Source organism: Chenopodium album, chromosome 25 (genome assembly GCF_948465745.1).
Source record: "Chenopodium album chromosome 25, dcCheAlbu1.1, whole genome shotgun sequence".
In the NCBI taxonomy this organism is placed as follows: domain Eukaryota; kingdom Viridiplantae; phylum Streptophyta; class Magnoliopsida; order Caryophyllales; family Amaranthaceae; genus Chenopodium; species Chenopodium album.
The window spans coordinates 2,037,486-2,054,685 of NC_137858.1; the positions used below are offsets into that span (position 1 = coordinate 2,037,486).

The following is a 17,200-nucleotide window of genomic DNA, read 5'->3' on the forward strand; positions in this document are numbered from 1 at the left end:
ATGGAACGTGAAAGTACTCCCTCCGTCTTTATTTGTTCTTCCAACTTCGCCTTTTTTTACCATTCGAAAAATTCAGAATCAGAAGAACAAATGGAGACAAAGGTTGTTGCCTTTTAGGATATAATTTAAGTTATTTATAAAATAATTAGTGGGTAACTTGGCTTTACGCAGTGGATGACTGGATGTTGAAGTTATAGTTAGATCTTTCCTTCAACTATTGAGCTAAAGGAGACAGATATATCAAAATGGGCCTCTTTTTACCTGATTACATTTGGGTTTGCTTGCATTGGGCTTTTGTTTAGCCCATTTGTATCCGATTGCCCAGACTCTGATCTGTTCCAACACCTAAAATTAAAACCATATAGCATGTACATAACAATAAGCAGTATTACAACAAGTAATTAGGCATTAATTTGAAATCATTCCAGTTGCATAATCTCTCTCCAAAATTACTCTTCCAAACAGTGATGTTACATACGCATGATCGCATAAGTTAGGGTGCACATAGCAGATTCGCACTGTTTGACATAATGGATTTACAGTTACAGTCTAAGATCTAGATACGAGTAATAAAAACGAAAATATACAAGTAGCAAGTACCTTGTATATTTTCGTTTTAATTATAACGAAATGGCCATCCCGAGATGCAACATTTTGCTGGTGTGGGCATCAGTACAAGAAAGCCAGATCATCGTCTATACAGGTATCTTGAAATGGGAAACTTGAGACTTCTTGCAATCTGTGAGAAGATTTGAAAGGTAAGAAACATATACGATGACAAATATTTATAAGAAAGGAACTCTGTTCAAACCACATCAGATAGTTACCTTCACAGCCAATTCTTCAGAAACAGTAGACTTGTAACGAGTTGAGCCCTCCAGTGGACAACTGCTTCCCTTACTTAAGAAATTAGCATTACAGAGACTGGACACTTGCAAAAGAACATTAGAAGTGAGGTCATTCTGAGCTCCTTGGTTTCCCAGGGAGCCATCATCATCATCATGCACTTCTTCGTCAACAGACTCATCTATCCCATATGTGATGCACTGGAAGATAGCTAATAACCTTTCCAATGGAAAAGTCCCAGGGCCCTTCAGAAGTAATTCCTGCTCTGCCATTTCCTTCTGCTCTGTTGACTTCTCAGAACACCTGCAGAGCCATTATATAAGAAAAATCAACGAACGCACGCACACACCTTTTTAAACAGATACAGCTTTGTTTAGAACCAAAGCAGGACAGAAATATTGCCAATACTGCAGGTCTGTCGAAAACTATGGGTGGCTAAAGATCATTAAAGAGACAGGCAAACTCTAGAATGTTAGCTATTGGGAAGACGCCCCCCATACATGAAACGACATACACACTAGCAGGCAATATTGTTATATTAAATATGTCTCACTATTTAAGCTATAGCCACTAGCCAACCCTCATCATAAAATGACAGCCATTTGAATAAACAGACCAATGATGCACTGCTTATTGAAAGCTTGGAAGAAACTTACTTTCTCTTCTTTCTGCCATTAGATTGACCACCGGTCGAATCAAAAAATGAAGCATCAAGAGTAGCAGGATTTCTTGAAGCAAGAAATGCTGAAATAAGAAGATACTTTGCCGAAACAGACATGTGGAAATCCAACTCTTCCTCCTGAGCTCCCAATTTCTTTGCACTTGCCTTTCCCTTCACTACATTTGCTTTAACTTCAACATCAAGTGATGAAATTTTAAACACTTCGTTAAGAGAAGGGCGAATATGCGGCACAAGATGACTAAAAAGTCTTCTCTTTGCATCTTCTCTTTTTTGTTTGGTTTCCCAGCTAAAGTTAGATCCTGGATCATTCATGGGCTCACAGTATTTCTCAAACAGTGGATGAAAAGCGATAGATAATTCATCAACTTGTCTTGTGACTCTAGAGAAAGGCTTCAGAACAATACTGTAAGCAAGAACACAATCACATAAGCACAAATAAACCCTCATTACCAATCTTTAAGTTCAATAATTAGAAATACTTAACAAAATTTTAATGTAGTGTAAGAGAAACTTACTCTAGGAAACAGGAATTAAGCTCCGGTTTTTCTCTTTTCAGCATGAAAATTTGACGAAGATCCTTCTCCATATATCCAGGGAAATATAGAGGGACGGGCTCAAAATGACCAGAATTTGAATGGTAAACATCAAGAGACACTTTACTTATGAAGATAATACCAACTTCAGGCAAACCCAGCATTCGATAGAGACCAAACAGAAAAGGCAATACAGTAGAGCTTTTATCCCACTCTCGAACAAGCTCAAAATCGTCGAAAATTAAGTAAATCATATTCCCTAAATCATCTGTAGACCTTTTCTTTGAACTCAATTTAGCAGATTTCCCCTTCAAAATGTCCAAAACACTAACCAATGCTTCTTTAACAAAGTTGGCAAAATCAGAGGGCTTATCACACTTCTTAACACTCAAGTAACCATTTTCCTCACTCCTTTTATGAAATGCCAACTGATTCAAGATAGACTCAAACAAAATCCTAGGACTATAACACGAAACACAGCTCGAATACACGAATGGCCGCTTAAGATATCGAAAAATCTCAAGGATGATGCTAGTTTTCCCGGTTGAAGTACCACCATAAATAAATAAAGGAAGCATAGGAGAATTCAAGGGACCCAAATGACCTAAAACCTCAGTAATCTGACTACTTCTACCAGGGAAGCTAGAAATAAGATCATCCAAGCTTAAATTTTTATCATCGCCATTTCTAGAACTATATATAAAATCATAAACTGTTGGTTTGTAAGAAATACTCTTTCTTGGTTTATGTGAACAATTATCTGCAGAAGCCAAAGATCTTGTTGTTCTTCTACTAGATTGTGGGGTTTCTTCATTACCCATTTGAATTAAACTGCTAATTAACGAAATTTAAGACGATAATCCAATACCCAACTCCTCAATTAAAAAATAATCCTATTATTCAAACAGTTCAGTTTCAAATTCACCCAAAAAAACCCTAATTCAAAGCTGCGACGCCGCAGGAAGAGAGTGAGTATGTGAGTGAGGAAATTAAGCAATGAAGCAAAGTAAGACGAGCATACCTAGAGACAAAGAGGGATGTTCAGGTTGAATTCTCGTCGGAAAACTTTGAATTTGGCCGGAATCCTGCTTATTTGTTCCTCAAATTGGAGCCCTCCAAAATTAAAATATATGAAAGCGGGATATTTTCCCCTTTTTTTTTCTTTTTTTTCTTTTCTTTTTTTTTTTTTTTAGGAAATTCGTTTGCCGTAAATAATCACACATTCTCACTACATCCCAGCCCGTTAGCCCGATCCGAAAAAAAGAACTTAAAAACTTTTTTTACTGTAAATAAAAACCCGAATCAAACCCAAAAAAGCTTACTTTGTCCCGACATGACCATCACTTTTAACAGGTTCGAGAATTTGAGCATTAAAAAAACTAATGTATGGTCCGACACTTCTATTTCTGGTAAGTGTTTTACTAAAAACAATTTCTGGGAAACTAATTCTAAGATATAGAAGTTGTTTACCAAAAATTTGTCCAAATAGACCCTCAATCCAATTATTTATCACCGCTAAAATAGGTTACATTGACATTGCGTAGGACTTAGGTTATGAGTTTATACTTTCATGTCTAACTCATACGAAATGCAGTATTAAACAATGACGTTTGTTGAACACATCTCAAAATGTCTCACTCCAATTCTCCAAACAATTGGTGACAAAAGGAATATATTGTGAATGCGGGCTCCACAAGACCACAACCACGCAATAATTACACACAATTCATTAGGCGATAACGGATTAATGGTACAACAAAGATTACACACAATCCATGTTTATCGTACAAAAAAGAGAAAAAAAATGAAAAAAAATTGTGCAAATCTCTTAGGTTATAGAAACATTCGAAGTACAATTTATTTAAAGATTATCCAACAACAAACTTGTTCAAATGATCTACTTTGTATTTGCAAATTTTTAACCCCAAATGAGATCCTAGGCAGAAAATGCCCGCATATTTCAGAATGACAATTGTACAAATGCCAACACAAAATTACTGTACAGCTTAAACCATCATGTGCAGAATTTTTACCAAGTAATTGACCTTTTTGCAATTAAGCTAAGTTCAGACCACTCGTCCACTCCCATCTCCATTAAGCAAGGCCATTTTTCAGGAACCATAAGCTATAATCCCGCTATTAATATAATACAGCAACGTAAATCAAGCAAAGTATTAAAAGCTATTTTAGCTTCGTGAGAATATCATCTGAATCATCACACTCCAGCATCAATCTCCCCATTGTCTGTTGTATCTCACGTTTCTCTCACAATCATCAATTTTCATCATCATCTCAATGGTCAGCTGGGGCAGCAGTGATATATGTACTACGGCGACTTCCTCCAACAATCACATCTTTCAGGCGTGATAAGATCCTTCCCGATTTCTGTCAAGATAAATTTACATATGTTAACCATGAGCCATCACATATATTAACCATGAGCCAAAAACTTACATTCTTTCCATTCCTAAACAAGTGTAATTTAAACTCATGCAACTAAGCAAAAAGAGGAAGAGTTCAGCACTTCAGTTTTGCATGGGAATCTACACCTTTGTCTTCTTCACTTATTTTCATTTAAGGAACAGTTGTAGTAGCTGGAAAAGAAAATAAGAAGTCTCATGGGAAGCAGAACAGAAGTTACCCTTATGCAGTGCATCATTCCTATAAGCTAGAAATTAGTAGGTTAAGTTTATGGAAACTCTCTCGATGAACGTCGGTGGTGTATCTCACATTCTCACTGAAACCGGTATAACTCTCACAACTATCAGAGAGCAGTCTTCCAAGGTGTAACTACAATACGTTAGCAAGAGCTCATGCTTCAGAGATAACCCCAAGGCAGTTTTTAAATCAGTTACTAGCACTGAAATTTTGCTCCCATAAATAAGACATGAGATTAATAACTCTTCTAACTATTTTAGTACCCCACCTAATTCACACCTATAGACCTATAGTTAAATAATTACCCCTAACAAGCTCCATTTCTGTTTGAATTGCTAACTCCAACAAGACAACTTCCATGCAAAAAACCAGAATACGACTTAAGGTATGGCAAAGACCTATAAATAATCTCTTGCCACCAAATGACCTAATCACTAGTTTCTCTACAAGCTAGCTTCTTTAATGTAGAGTGTGAACCCCTCACCTCAACCATTGCAATTTGTATAAGGAATTTCGTAAGTAGATTAGACTAATTGACGAACTGGAGCACCTGCAAACTTGTAATTTGACCCTTGGGAAGTGTATCACATAAAATGTACGAGATTACGGCTGGAAAGGAATAATACTGTACCATAAAAATGCAAGCATATATTCTAAATTCTAACGTTTCTTGCCAAGTAACTATCTTTTGGACTTACAATCTACAACTGCTGTTTTGTATCTACTTAATTTTCAGCAGAGGACCTATAAACTGTTTCACCTTTCATCAGGGAAAGTTTTCCTTATCTAACATGGGAGAATGAAATAAATATATATGGTCACACAGGTTCTCCAATAGCAACCTAAGCTGTTATTTAAGGACAGCTACAATTGTAGATTCATTTCTAAAGCTGAATTAAGAATTAAATAATCATCATTCATATCTTAACTTAAAAGTTAAAAAAAAAACAAACAAACAAACAATACCTCATTGCCAACACTAAGCTGCCACCTTTGTTGCAAAACCTCCCACCTCTCTTGTTGCCATCGTTGCCCAAGTATGACAAGGCCCATCACAGCAGCAGCAACAAAAACAGACCAAAATGCATTTGTATCTTTAACTTGAGCACATAAAGAGGCAACACTTCTTTTCCACCAAGCCCCACAAGGGAGCCCAGAGTCATCGATTTCTCCAAACTCTTCTTCTCCAGACTTGGGTGGCCTTGATATAAAAGATGAAGGATCTAAGCCATGGTCAGATGGCTCATCAAAATCACTCTCAACTAAACTTTCACCATAAGCTGCTGATCCACCAATCTCTGTTCCGCTGTGAAATGAGCTAAATGTAGCAGCCTCATACACATTTTGTTCTTTGTCATCAACAGCCAGCCGATGTAGAGCTGTCGATTCATCTAATCCTGGACCATGAACTGATAGCAGCCTACTGCTTTTCTCTTCAAGAAATGGAATACCAAGAAACTCCTCAGGAACATTCAATCCTTCTATACTCCAGTTTTCCTCTTCCTTCTGCTCAGCTTTACCCTCTTTAGCCACATTCAAGTCACCTGCATCATCTTCTTTAACTCCTTTGGAATTTTCAAAGTTTTCAGATTCTATGGGCAAATTTTCATGCTGGCTTGGTGGAAAAACAAAGTGACCAGACATAAAAAGAGCTCTAGAAGTTTCTGCTTCATAATCTTCACCTAATGAAGGATCCTTCTCCTCATGAATTGATTCATCCCCTCTTGGCCCAGGAGCAGCAGCGTAAGCAGAAGCTGTTAGTGACACAACTTCCCATTCATTTCCACGTGGCATGGCTTCCTCTCCCTCTTCACTTTCAGCAGCCTTGTAAACATTCCGTTCATTTCCTCGAGAGGTGGTCTCCTCTCCATCCTCATTATTAACCATCTTTTATTTATCAAACTATCAGATCATTCAAAAATCAGCAAAAATATGTTAGATAATTGAAAATAGCACTTTATAATTTCACCATATACAACTCAATTGCGCACATCATTACGCCCACGGCCAAAAAAAAACAAAAACCTTCCACCAATGAGTTAACTATATTCTAGGACATCAAAATAACAAACCACAGCTCCAACTGACGAACAAGAACAATACTACACGGCTTCAAACAAAACTAAAAGTGTCACATTGTGCAACATTTCTCATTCACCAAGCAACAATCATCATCACAAGGCCACAACATAATTAAAAATTTACAATCATATAAAGAGAATAGAGGTGCAACATCAAGTAATGCCCAAATATTCATTCCATAATTCGAATGCACTCAATTACCAACTTCATATGCATTCAAATGATAAACCTTATCAAATACTGTATCAATTACCATCAAATTTGTCCATGAAAGCAACCAATCAAAGCTATTTTAAATCAGCACAATTAAATCAAAAAGCTGCAAATCAATCGAAAGCGACAACATGAATTCGAACTTGAAGCTCACAAAATTGAACATCAACATCCATGCTCTCAACAAATCACAAATTCATTCAATAATCATCCTAAAACCAACAAAACATGGCAATAGAAACATCAAATAAATCCGAAAAAACGAAACCCTAATAAACGAAAACCAAATCAAATCAAATCAAAACAAAAGAAATCCAAACAACAAAACTGATGCCAATAATAGAAATAATTGAATCAAACAACAATTGAGTGATTCAAATATGTAATAATCCGATGATTGACGAATTTACAGAGAATGAAAACATACATAGAAATCGAAGGTGATCGCCGGAGAAAAGGGGAAGATGAGTAGGAGATAGAAACTGACTTTGGGAAATGCGAAAATTATAAATGAGTTAATTAAATAAAAACAAAAAACAATAATAATAATAAATACAATAATAAGGATGAGATGAGATAAAGGAAAACCGGTAGAACCGGTGACAGGTTGGGGTGGAGTTTTAGTGTACCGGCTTTCGTCGGTGAGTGTTTGTCACGTAATCAGAGAGGTGACCTAGTATTGGGGGTCAGGGATTGTTATACAATGGTGTTTGCGTGCAAACACAGATAACACTGTACCACGCTCCAAAATAAAACTTCACTCCAAATACTACCTCTTAACTCCGTTATATATTAGCTGCAATTCGGGTAATATCCTAGTATTTGTATTTGTGACATTAAAAATTTTCTAATAAAATAGCAATTGTTTCTGGTAAAATAATGGGACCTTCGGCAAGGTTACTTTGAAGTGGGCTGAAGACTAAACTCGGTCCAAGTGATGGTTGGGCCGAGAATTCCCTGCACAGCAAACACACGTAAACTGGTCTCGGGGGTTGTGCCGAGGAAGGCCCCTCTGATGCCGAAGTCAATACAATGTTTAAAGAGAGAAAGCTATGCACGAGAGTTAATTGCTTGAGGCTATATGTGAATGTAAAATGGGATAATTGATGGCTTTTATACAATTGCACATGAGGAGAGATGGGCCTAAATCCAAGTGGGCTTGCCACGTTGACTGGACCTTGACTTAACTTGACATAAATGGAGAGTTGGACCTTTGACCTTAGGCTTTTAATTGAATCATTTATGGACTGGTCCAATTAGACTAAATTGGACCCAAACAACAACTAATATATATTGAGACAAGTTTAACATAATCCAAAGAATCCTCATAATTGTGTTTTATCATAATTGTAAATAATAATAATAATAATAATAATAATAATAATAATAATAATAATCAAAGTAGAAGTTATAAAAAGCGTCCAAACTTTAAAATTAGACTTGAACTAATAACGCATAGAGATTATAGTTGACAAGCTTAACATAAGTACATTATATCTAATTATCTACCCAATGCATTAACACAAGAAATGCACAACTTTTAAGAAACTGAGAATTATATATCGGTGGTACAATAAAACTTTTAGAAATTTAAGTGTTGAAAAAAAAAAACCAATTTAGTGTGATATGATAATAAACTAATATTGCACCTAATTTTCAAAAAGAAAAGCTTTGTGATTAAATAAGAACGAAGATGGTACACATGTCAATTAATTAAACTCAACAACTTGGTGCAGGTTTTAGCGGTGTGCGTGGTGGTGCAATAAACCTAGGATCAATTAGTCTAAGCCTATGCTCGTACAATCTCAATTCAGAATAATAAGTGGTATTGATCGCTCCATCTTCCAAGGACATGATTATGTGTTTATATTGGTCGTAGACATGATAGTAGATGCAATTCCGTTGCACTTTGGATGATTTGTTCGCTAAAACGCAATAGGCTGCACTTCCCGACATGGCCAAGAACAAAGCATGATCTCCAATTGAATGTATCCGGCTCACTCTCATACCCTTATTGGCTAACATGTACAACTCCGCCGTATGAGTTTTTCGAGGCCAAACATCCACCCCAGTTACCACCACAACATGTCCACAAAACTCAACCAAGTGTGTTGAAAACAGAAGTGCATTGGCCACACTAACTTTAATCTGCACAAAAAAGCAAGTCGGGTTTTAAATCGCCTTGTAGTCAATTATTACACACACTTTTATTTAGGAATGTCTACACCGAAGTATTTGTAGGTCAGACACTTGGCCACTAGGGACTTGGGAGTAGATGGGAAGGTAAATGTAAATAATCCCTACCCCCAAGGCCCCAAGTACCTTCACTTAGGGTATATTCTATTCACCTTATTTTTACTTATTTCAGGTGTAATATGTTCGATCAGATAAGTTCTAATTAGGTTTGATAGTTCTGATAAGGGTTACCCAAGTACAAATTACAACTAAACTAAGTTTTAATAAGTTCAAATAAGTTAAGATAAGTTCAAATCAGTGAAAATCACGTGAAAAGAACATACCCTTAATTGGTAGGTTATGAACCCTAAACCTCAAGATCCGAGTAGTAAAAAAAAAACCTTACCAAGTAAGCCAACATTTTGTTAATAAGACACTTTATTTAGGTAACACTCTTACTATTTGTGTGATTCATTACTCTTTTAATATGTACTAATATATCCCATGAAAATTCTCAAGAAATAGAAAGAACTAAGAAGGCATAATATAGCAACTTTACCTGCACTGAAGATACAACATTAAGGCGAAAATCCTGGATACTACCACCATCATTTTCCTTATTGTCACACTTTATTATTCTGAATACATCAACTCTTCCTTTATAATCTGAAGCATACAAACATTGTTCCTCTAGTCGAAACAATAAATCGCAATAAGTTGAATGATGCCGATGATGGTAATAAGACCACTGGCCTAGCCCATCAAGCCTACACAATGAAAGATTATTGCTGCTACCGGCTAGCACAACAAAGTAATAATCGGGGTAAATATTATACCGAAAGACTGACATCGCCTTAAAAGCTGCACATTGATAACGGCAACAAGTTGGATTTGGTGGTGAATACGCAAGTACATCAAAGCATATCTTGACAAACGGGTTATAAAGGCTAAGAGGGTGCTTATCAAAGGGTGGGGTTAGAAAAGGAGGCCAGCAACAATAGTGACAATCACAACCAATCAACAACCAACCGTCTAGTGAAGTTGCTAAGATGTACTTGCGTACACCACAGGTGACCGAGCCATAGCCTTAGGCGAACCAGGAAGTCTATAGACGGCCTGCTTAAGAGACGCTTCATTTCCCCAAAGATTTAAGCAGCTTATGTATTTATTTTTTGAGAAAGGAGGTAAGGTCTTTTCACTAATGGTAAGCCAAGGTGGTTCAACATGTGCTCTGATGCTCGCGATATAGAGCCAATCTTTGCATACGATACTGTATCTAATGGCATCCTTCATACTACATTGCTTAATGAGGATTGCAATAATCAATTCAATTATATCTCTAGGGAGAGAAGGAATTTCAATATTCTCATCAATTTGGCGGTTGCCTTTTGTCCATTGCACAATACTACGAATCAAACGACTTTTACACGCCCTACCATTATAAGAACATGTACATGTAATATTATTAGTTGTTCATTCAATTTCATCCATATAAGTACGAATAATTAACAAAATGATCAATTTAGTAAATCAGAGAATATAATAACATTGTTACAATTGCAATGACACTCCTGATATATACATAGGTGTTGACTTTCAGCTATGAGAGTATGATGAGCAACGACAATCTAGACATGTTGAGGCATAGGCAAATAAATGATTGCATTGATTAAAACGACACAAAATACAAAATAATGAGGAACCCTAACACAGATGCATTGCCAAAATGTGAGGATAAGAAAAAATTAAGAACAAATCAATCCAATAATCAATATACTATGTATGTGATACTCCAACAAATCAATATTTTTTTTAAGCAAAAAAAGTTCAATATTTCAATTGAACTACATTCAATAATAAAATTTCATACAATACTATGCTACGGAGTATAATTTACCTCAAAGAGCTCAAACAAGCCGTCGACTGTTCCAATTTCGTACCTTGCTGCCAATACCATGAGGAAAAAAAAGCTAAGCATTTAAGGTACAATGATCATCGAATAATATCACACACAAAAATAGAGTTATTCAAAGAATCTAAACTACTTAAATGATTGTTCTCATTAAATTAAATAATTAATGGGAAATTCATACCCTCATCTTCTTCTCCTCAAGCTTCATTGAATTTGGGCCTAGGAGGCTAGGAGTATATTTTTGATATATATGAATTTTTGTGTTTTATTTTTCATTGGGTTCGTGCCTCTATATATATATATATATATATATATATATATATATATATATATATATATATATATATATATATATATATATATATATATATATAAGCAAAACCTTTGTATAAATCCGATCTACAAAATTACTGTACATTGAGATAAGTTTTGTTAAATTTAAGATTTTTTTTTTTTTTTTTATCGATAGACCTTAAATACTTTTATTTATAGTAGGATAACCAAGTATATACATGGTATTTTCTCAAAAAAAAAAAAAAATTGTTCATATATACTACTCCGTACCTTCGTTACATATTATTTACAACGATTAGACATATAAATATGAAACAAAGGTATACTAATTACTCCATCCGTGTTTTTTACAAATGACACAGTTTGACCGACACAGAGTTTTAGGAGATTTTATTGACTTTAATAAAATAAGATGTTAGTGGGGTAGGTTGGAGGAGTGAGAAATGCTAAAGTTAAAGAATGTGAGAGGAAATGAGGACCATGAAAAGAGTGAGAAATGATAAAGTAAGAGATAGTGGGGTGAAGAGGAAGTGTGTCACTTAAAAAAACACGACCGAAAATAGATTGTGTGTCACTTAAAAAAAAACACGGAGGAGTACTAGATTAGGGAGTGAGTGGCGGGTGATGGAGCAGTTTAGTTGTTGCATACAAGTAATAAATTCATTCATATAGACTACAGAGTATTAGCAACATATTAGAGGAGAGAGAAAATCAGTAAACACTAAAAATGGGGGATTTATACGCTCTTGATTTCGATGGTGTTTTGTGCGATAGTTGTGGCGAGAGCTCCCTCTCTGCTCTTAAGGTGCCTCTTTCTCTTTCTTCATCTTCATCCCAATTCAAAATTTCGATTAATTTCATCTATTTTTCAGAATTTCAATTCGATTAAATTCCTAAATTTGTTGTTGTTGTTGCTGCTGCTTAATCAGGCCACCAAAGTTCGATGGCCTACTCTATTCAACGGCGTTGACTCCGCCATTGAAGACTGGATTGTTGACCAAATGCATATTGTAATAACTTTCTCTTTTAAATTGTTGCTTTAAATTGGTTTTAGCTTTTTGTTAGTTGAATTATATGTTATACTTTGGTTCTTGTGAAAAAACTTTGAATGATTACAAAAAACCTAGGTTGATTGCAATGCAACATTAGAAATTTAAAAATTGATGACCTCATGTTTTCAAAAGGAATTGTGAATAAGGTTTTTGAATGTGAGTACAATTTTATTTTGGGATATAGTAGCTTACGAGGAAGGTGATAATCTAATTGGAGTTTTGAGTTCAGAATTTGATCCTTTAGTGCTCGAATTGGGTTCAGGAACTACTAATTAGTCTACCTGTTTATACTTCTATTGTTAGTTTGATACTAAATTAGATGAGTAGCAAACCTTAATACACTATGCAAGACATTATTAGCTGCCGCCCTGAGTTGCCTTGTAAGAATCTACCCAAGTTACTGTGACTCTGTGAGGCCGGCTCATGTGAGATTCAATAAATCCTATGAATTCATCTAATTATGTTATGATAAACTCTATATTCAGGTTCCTTTTTCTATGCGACTTCATATTCATTTTCCCGGAAACTGATATAATTCAGTATAATGCTGAATTGATGATTCACATTTTGAAAACTCATAGTGAGTAGTACTTCAGAATCTGATAGCAATTTCTTCTTTTTATTTCTTTTCTTTTTAGCCTGCAATTCTCATGCGTTTTGAAGCCTTGCATATTGTTGTCAGTTTGATGCCATTGCCTGTGGGCTGTGAAACGAAGCAGCTTGAGTGTGACTGTATACTAGGTTGTCCAAGATAGCCAATTTTGCATATTTATTATATCACTAAAAACTTCTTGGTTGAATTAGATTAGAACATCCTTATATTATTTCGATTACATAATACTATCAATCCTTATAGTATTTGCTGATCAAGTGGAAATTACAGCATAAAGTTTGATGCCATTGATGCAGGTGCGACCTGTGGTTGAAACAGGATATGAAAATTTGTTACTTGTGAGATTGCTGTTGGAGATCAGAATTCCTTCCATCCGTAAATCTTCAGTGAGTATCGGGCATATTCATTGTTCCAGCAATTTTTTAGATTAGAATATCACTATCATTAGTGTTATCTAACATGATTCTATTGTCCCTCGTTGACAAGGTTGCAGAGGGGCTCACTATTGATGGCATACTCGAGAATTGGCCTAAGCTGAAGCCAGTTATTATGGAAGCATGGGATGAGAAGGAGAACAGAGAGGCCTTAATAGAACTTTTTGGGAAAGTAAGAGATGAATGGATTGAGAAAGATTTGGCTACATGGATTGGTGCAAATAGGTAACTTCTGTTTTCATCATGATAAGTATGCGTATATGTGATGCACTTAAAATATACTAATAAATCCTCACATAATGGAAGATGGACTGAAGTGGATGGTAATAAAGAGGGTTGTGGTCTTGCTAAGATCTTTCTTCACTCTAATATATCTTCGTTATTCTTTACTGAACGTCAATGTACTTATCTTAATTTTACCAGTGCTTCATCTATTTGACCTTTTGTAGGTAAAATTATTTTTTTGCCCACATTCAATAGGGTATGCATATGAATAAAATGATTTTTGAAGAACAATGCAATGCATATATCCTATCAACAGATTCAATACTATCTATTTACACTTAGGGGGCGTTTGGTATCAGTTTAGCAAAGGTAACGGAATGGAAACAAATTAGGAGGGGAAAGGGTAATATATAGTGTTACCCTTACTTGTTGTTTGGTATAATTAAGGAAACGTAAACGATTAAAATCAAGCCATTTCCTTTTGTTTGGCATAAAAAGGGAAAACAAAATTTTCAAAAAAAAAAAAAAAAAGGAAAAACAAAATTAAAATATTGATGGGCGACATTAATCACAATTCACGAGCTGCTTTATTGCTTCAGCTTACTCAAAATTCTTTTCTCTTTTTGTTACTCTAATTTAATTACTCTAATCCAACCACCAATTTCATCAAATCATGAAAAAAAATCAGCATACTACTATATCACTTTTTTCTTTTATTGATCATAAAACACTACTAAACCACATTGAAATCAGCAGATCATCAAAAATCAAAATCATCAACATCAAATCAGATTATCGTAAATGCAAATTAATCTTCATCATCGATCATCATGAAAATTCTTTTTTTTTTAAAAAAAATATTTTGGCGGATGAGATGTGAGAATGATGAGTTGTTGAGTGATTTTATTTGACCCAATTTTGGCGATTCTTGAATAGTGAAGCAAGATCTTGAACAACGGCATGATGAGAAATCGATTCGGAAGAGAGATAATGGGTGAGTAAGAGCTTTGGAAGAGAGAGTCAATTAGAGATGTTAACATTGTTAAATGCAGGAAACGGTATTTGTTTCCTTGGGTCAAATAGCGGAAACAAAGTGGGGGGAACTGTTACACCCAAGTAACGGTATTCGTTACTCTCTAGCCTTTACCAAACAAGCAGTAACGGAGTGGATTATTTGAATCCGTTTCCCTACCTTAAAAAATCCATACCAAACACCCCCTTAAAGAGAATTACTGGGAAGATTGTAAATTAATCTATTAAGGGATAAACCGGGAAGCTTAGACAAGGCTTAGTGATGACAAAATTTAATTTTGTAAGAATTTTTACATCATAATCTTTTATTGCTACTGAACCCACTCGTGGAAGCTCACTTGCTTGAGGCAATCTGGGAATTTTCATCTAGTCCACTCTGAGGATGTTATGCGAATACTTGATGCAGAGTAATATTATCTGAAATCTTGCTTGCAATCCTTAATTTTTCTGACTTTTTATGTTATCTGCAGACTGTATCCTGGTGTTTCTGATGCTCTAAGATTTACAAGCTCAAAAATATACATAGTTACCACAAAACAGGTATTTTCTATCCCTGTCAATGTATAAACATTAAAGAAAAGGTTGAAGTAGCAAATAATTGAAAGAGAATGATGGAACATATAGAATGAAATATTGCAAAATTCTAGTATAACTTATGTCTTTTCTCATTGAAGATTGTGACTTTCTGCCTTTTAACCATTCAAGTTCTTTCTCTTATGACTTTCTTACTTGTCTATGTGCTTTTTTGTCCCTAATCAGAGCCGATTTGCAGATGCTCTGCTGCGAGAGCTTGCTGGTGTGACTATACCTCCCGAAAGAATCTATGGACTTGGGACTGGGTAAGTAATTTTGTCTGGAACTATGTCTATGCCAAACTTGCTGATGAAAATTTCTAGATGTATATGGTCCCATAGGATTTTTGATACATCATTCTCATTTTTCACTCAACTCAGCCCAAAGGTGGAAGTGCTCAAGATGCTTCAGAAACAATCAGAACATCAGGGACTTGCTCTTCAGTAAGATCTTTATGCTTTGCTCTAGAGTTGGCTTAATTAATTTGTAGACTTGCTCTGTAAACACTACAGAGTAGTTTCCAGTTCTGTTGATTTGTGGATTTGTGGTTGTTACGACCCTACAAACAGCACTATGGGCAACTTTGGTCTGACATTATATCCAAATGATATACAGCTTTGTAGAGGACCGACTTGCTACACTAAAAAATGTCATAAAGGAGCCAGAGTTGGACGGCTGGAACTTGTATCTAGGTGAAGCAGTCTTTTTCATCTGTTCATGTGTTTCTTTTCTTCCTTTGCTTGAACAATGTCCACATCTGATTATTGCTTTATCGTACTCATATAATCAGGTGACTGGGGCTATAACACCCAAAAAGAAAGGGAAGAGGCAAGGACTATCCCCAGAATTCGCATGCTTGAGCTGTCCGAATTCAGTAAGAAGCTAAAATAAATTCACAATTCTCACTGGAATTAATGCACAGCATTTCTACTTAAACGTACTACACTGCAATTCATCAAGTATCTTCTTTTATTGTATATCCAAATCATAGAGCCAGCTGTGATAATTTACACACTGCAATTACTGAGTATTTCTGAAGTTCTTCTGACACTTTCTATGTTCCTGAACTCATCAGAAAGAGACCCAGATTTTGCGTTTGACAAGATCAGCTATGCATCAGAAATCTTTAAAATTTATGCCTTCCATGCCCATCAAAATTCAAACACAGTAGTTAAGTGGAAAATTACAAGCTAGGAGTTCATTTTCAGCTTCTAAGGAATCTTTGTTAGGAGCCGAGCCAAGAAGATACGCCAGACAGTAGTATGTGTAGTGAAGCTTTGGAGCTACAGCTCAATAGCTCATCCTTCTCATACCCCTCTGGAGTTTTGTCTGTCTCTCGTCTCTCTCCTTGTAGCATATCAATAACCTACTCCAGGAGAGGATGTAAACGTTGTGTCATATCTTGATTTTGTATGCATCTGACTGCTCTAATATGAACTCCTTCAGCTGGAAAAAGCAAGGTGTAGAGTCTTGATATCCCTTCAATAAACAAGACGATCTGAGGTTGTCATTCATTACCATGTCTAAGCTTCGAGTGATGACACGAGAGAGCATTGCTTTTCGTGTAATTAGTATCAAAGTACGGATGTACTCTGCACTGAACTACAGTGCTTACTGAGGGACAATCTAACTCAAAAACTACAACTAAAAGCAAACCCCGCAGGTTGTAATAAATCATCATGAGATGATATACCTTGTTATAATGTATTCAAATAAATCCAAATGGAGAAAAATATTGACATATTCCTCTAAATACTATAGTTTGCCTCATTAAATTACAGGTAATTTTGCTACTAAATTATTATTTTTCTTACACGGTAAGATCAACGGGATCCCCTCTTATAGAGTTGAACCTAGGTCACATGTGGGGGAAATG

General features: G+C 35.5%; 3 protein-coding genes across 4 annotated transcripts; 1 reads left to right on the top strand and 2 right to left on the bottom strand.

Moving 5' to 3' along the window:
- Nucleotides 1-433: 433 nt before the first annotated feature.
- On the bottom strand, nt 434-3,560 carry LOC145614666 (origin of replication complex subunit 5-like). Its single transcript, XM_081669735.1, has 4 exons — nt 2,044-3,560; nt 1,503-1,931; nt 828-1,149; nt 434-739 (listed from the first exon to the last, which is right to left on the bottom strand). Exons 1-4 carry the CDS (start codon nt 2,880-2,882, stop codon nt 689-691), a joined length of 1,641 nt encoding a protein of 546 aa, XP_081525861.1. The 5' UTR covers nt 2,883-3,560; the 3' UTR covers nt 434-688.
- Nucleotides 3,561-3,866: 306 nt separating this feature from the next.
- LOC145615264 (ATG8-interacting protein 2-like) lies at nt 3,867-7,667 on the bottom strand. Its single transcript, XM_081670328.1, has 3 exons — nt 7,442-7,667; nt 5,686-6,621; nt 3,867-4,446 (listed from the first exon to the last, which is right to left on the bottom strand). The coding sequence occupies exons 2-3, from the start codon at nt 6,604-6,606 to the stop codon at nt 4,354-4,356; spliced, it is 1,014 nt and encodes a 337-aa protein (XP_081526454.1). The 5' UTR covers nt 6,607-6,621; nt 7,442-7,667; the 3' UTR covers nt 3,867-4,353.
- Nucleotides 7,668-12,052: 4,385 nt separating this feature from the next.
- Nucleotides 12,053-17,172, top strand: LOC145613239 (uncharacterized). 2 transcript variants are annotated; one of them, XM_081668311.1, is made up of 10 exons: nt 12,053-12,200; nt 12,325-12,405; nt 13,357-13,446; nt 13,547-13,719; nt 15,222-15,291; nt 15,511-15,590; nt 15,705-15,767; nt 15,940-16,016; nt 16,115-16,198; nt 16,400-17,172. In XM_081668311.1, the coding sequence occupies exons 1-10, from the start codon at nt 12,123-12,125 to the stop codon at nt 16,516-16,518; spliced, it is 915 nt and encodes a 304-aa protein (XP_081524437.1). In that variant the 5' UTR covers nt 12,053-12,122; the 3' UTR covers nt 16,519-17,172. The 2 variants fall into 2 exon arrangements, with proteins under 2 accessions (XP_081524437.1, XP_081524438.1); XM_081668312.1 differs by lacking the exon at nt 16,400-17,172 and having other exon boundaries at nt 16,115-16,385.
- Nucleotides 17,173-17,200: the final 28 nt, after the last annotated feature.

What these genes read in the sequence shown, in the direction of transcription:
- LOC145614666 (XM_081669735.1), bottom strand. Translation starts at nt 2,882, where the DNA reads ATGGGTAATGAAGAAACCCCACAATCTAGTAGAAGAACAACAAGATCT. An exon ending in CTTAATTCCTGTTTCCTAGA is followed by an intron (nt 1,932 to 2,043) that starts GTAAGTTTCTCT and finishes TCTTGCTTACAG; the next exon opens with TATTGTTCTGAAGCCTTTCT. An exon ending in AATGGCAGAAAGAAGAGAAA is followed by an intron (nt 1,150 to 1,502) that starts GTAAGTTTCTTC and finishes ATGGCTCTGCAG; the next exon opens with GTGTTCTGAGAAGTCAACAG.
- LOC145613239 (XM_081668311.1), top strand. Translation starts at nt 12,123, where the DNA reads ATGGGGGATTTATACGCTCTTGATTTCGATGGTGTTTTGTGCGATAGT. An exon ending in CATCAGGGACTTGCTCTTCA is followed by an intron (nt 15,768 to 15,939) that starts GTAAGATCTTTA and finishes AATGATATACAG; the next exon opens with CTTTGTAGAGGACCGACTTG. An exon ending in CGGCTGGAACTTGTATCTAG is followed by an intron (nt 16,017 to 16,114) that starts GTGAAGCAGTCT and finishes TCATATAATCAG; the next exon opens with GTGACTGGGGCTATAACACC.
- LOC145615264 (XM_081670328.1), bottom strand. Translation starts at nt 6,606, where the DNA reads ATGGTTAATAATGAGGATGGAGAGGAGACCACCTCTCGAGGAAATGAA. An exon ending in AGCTTAGTGTTGGCAATGAG is followed by an intron (nt 4,447 to 5,685) that starts GTATTGTTTGTT and finishes TTATCTTGACAG; the next exon opens with AAATCGGGAAGGATCTTATC.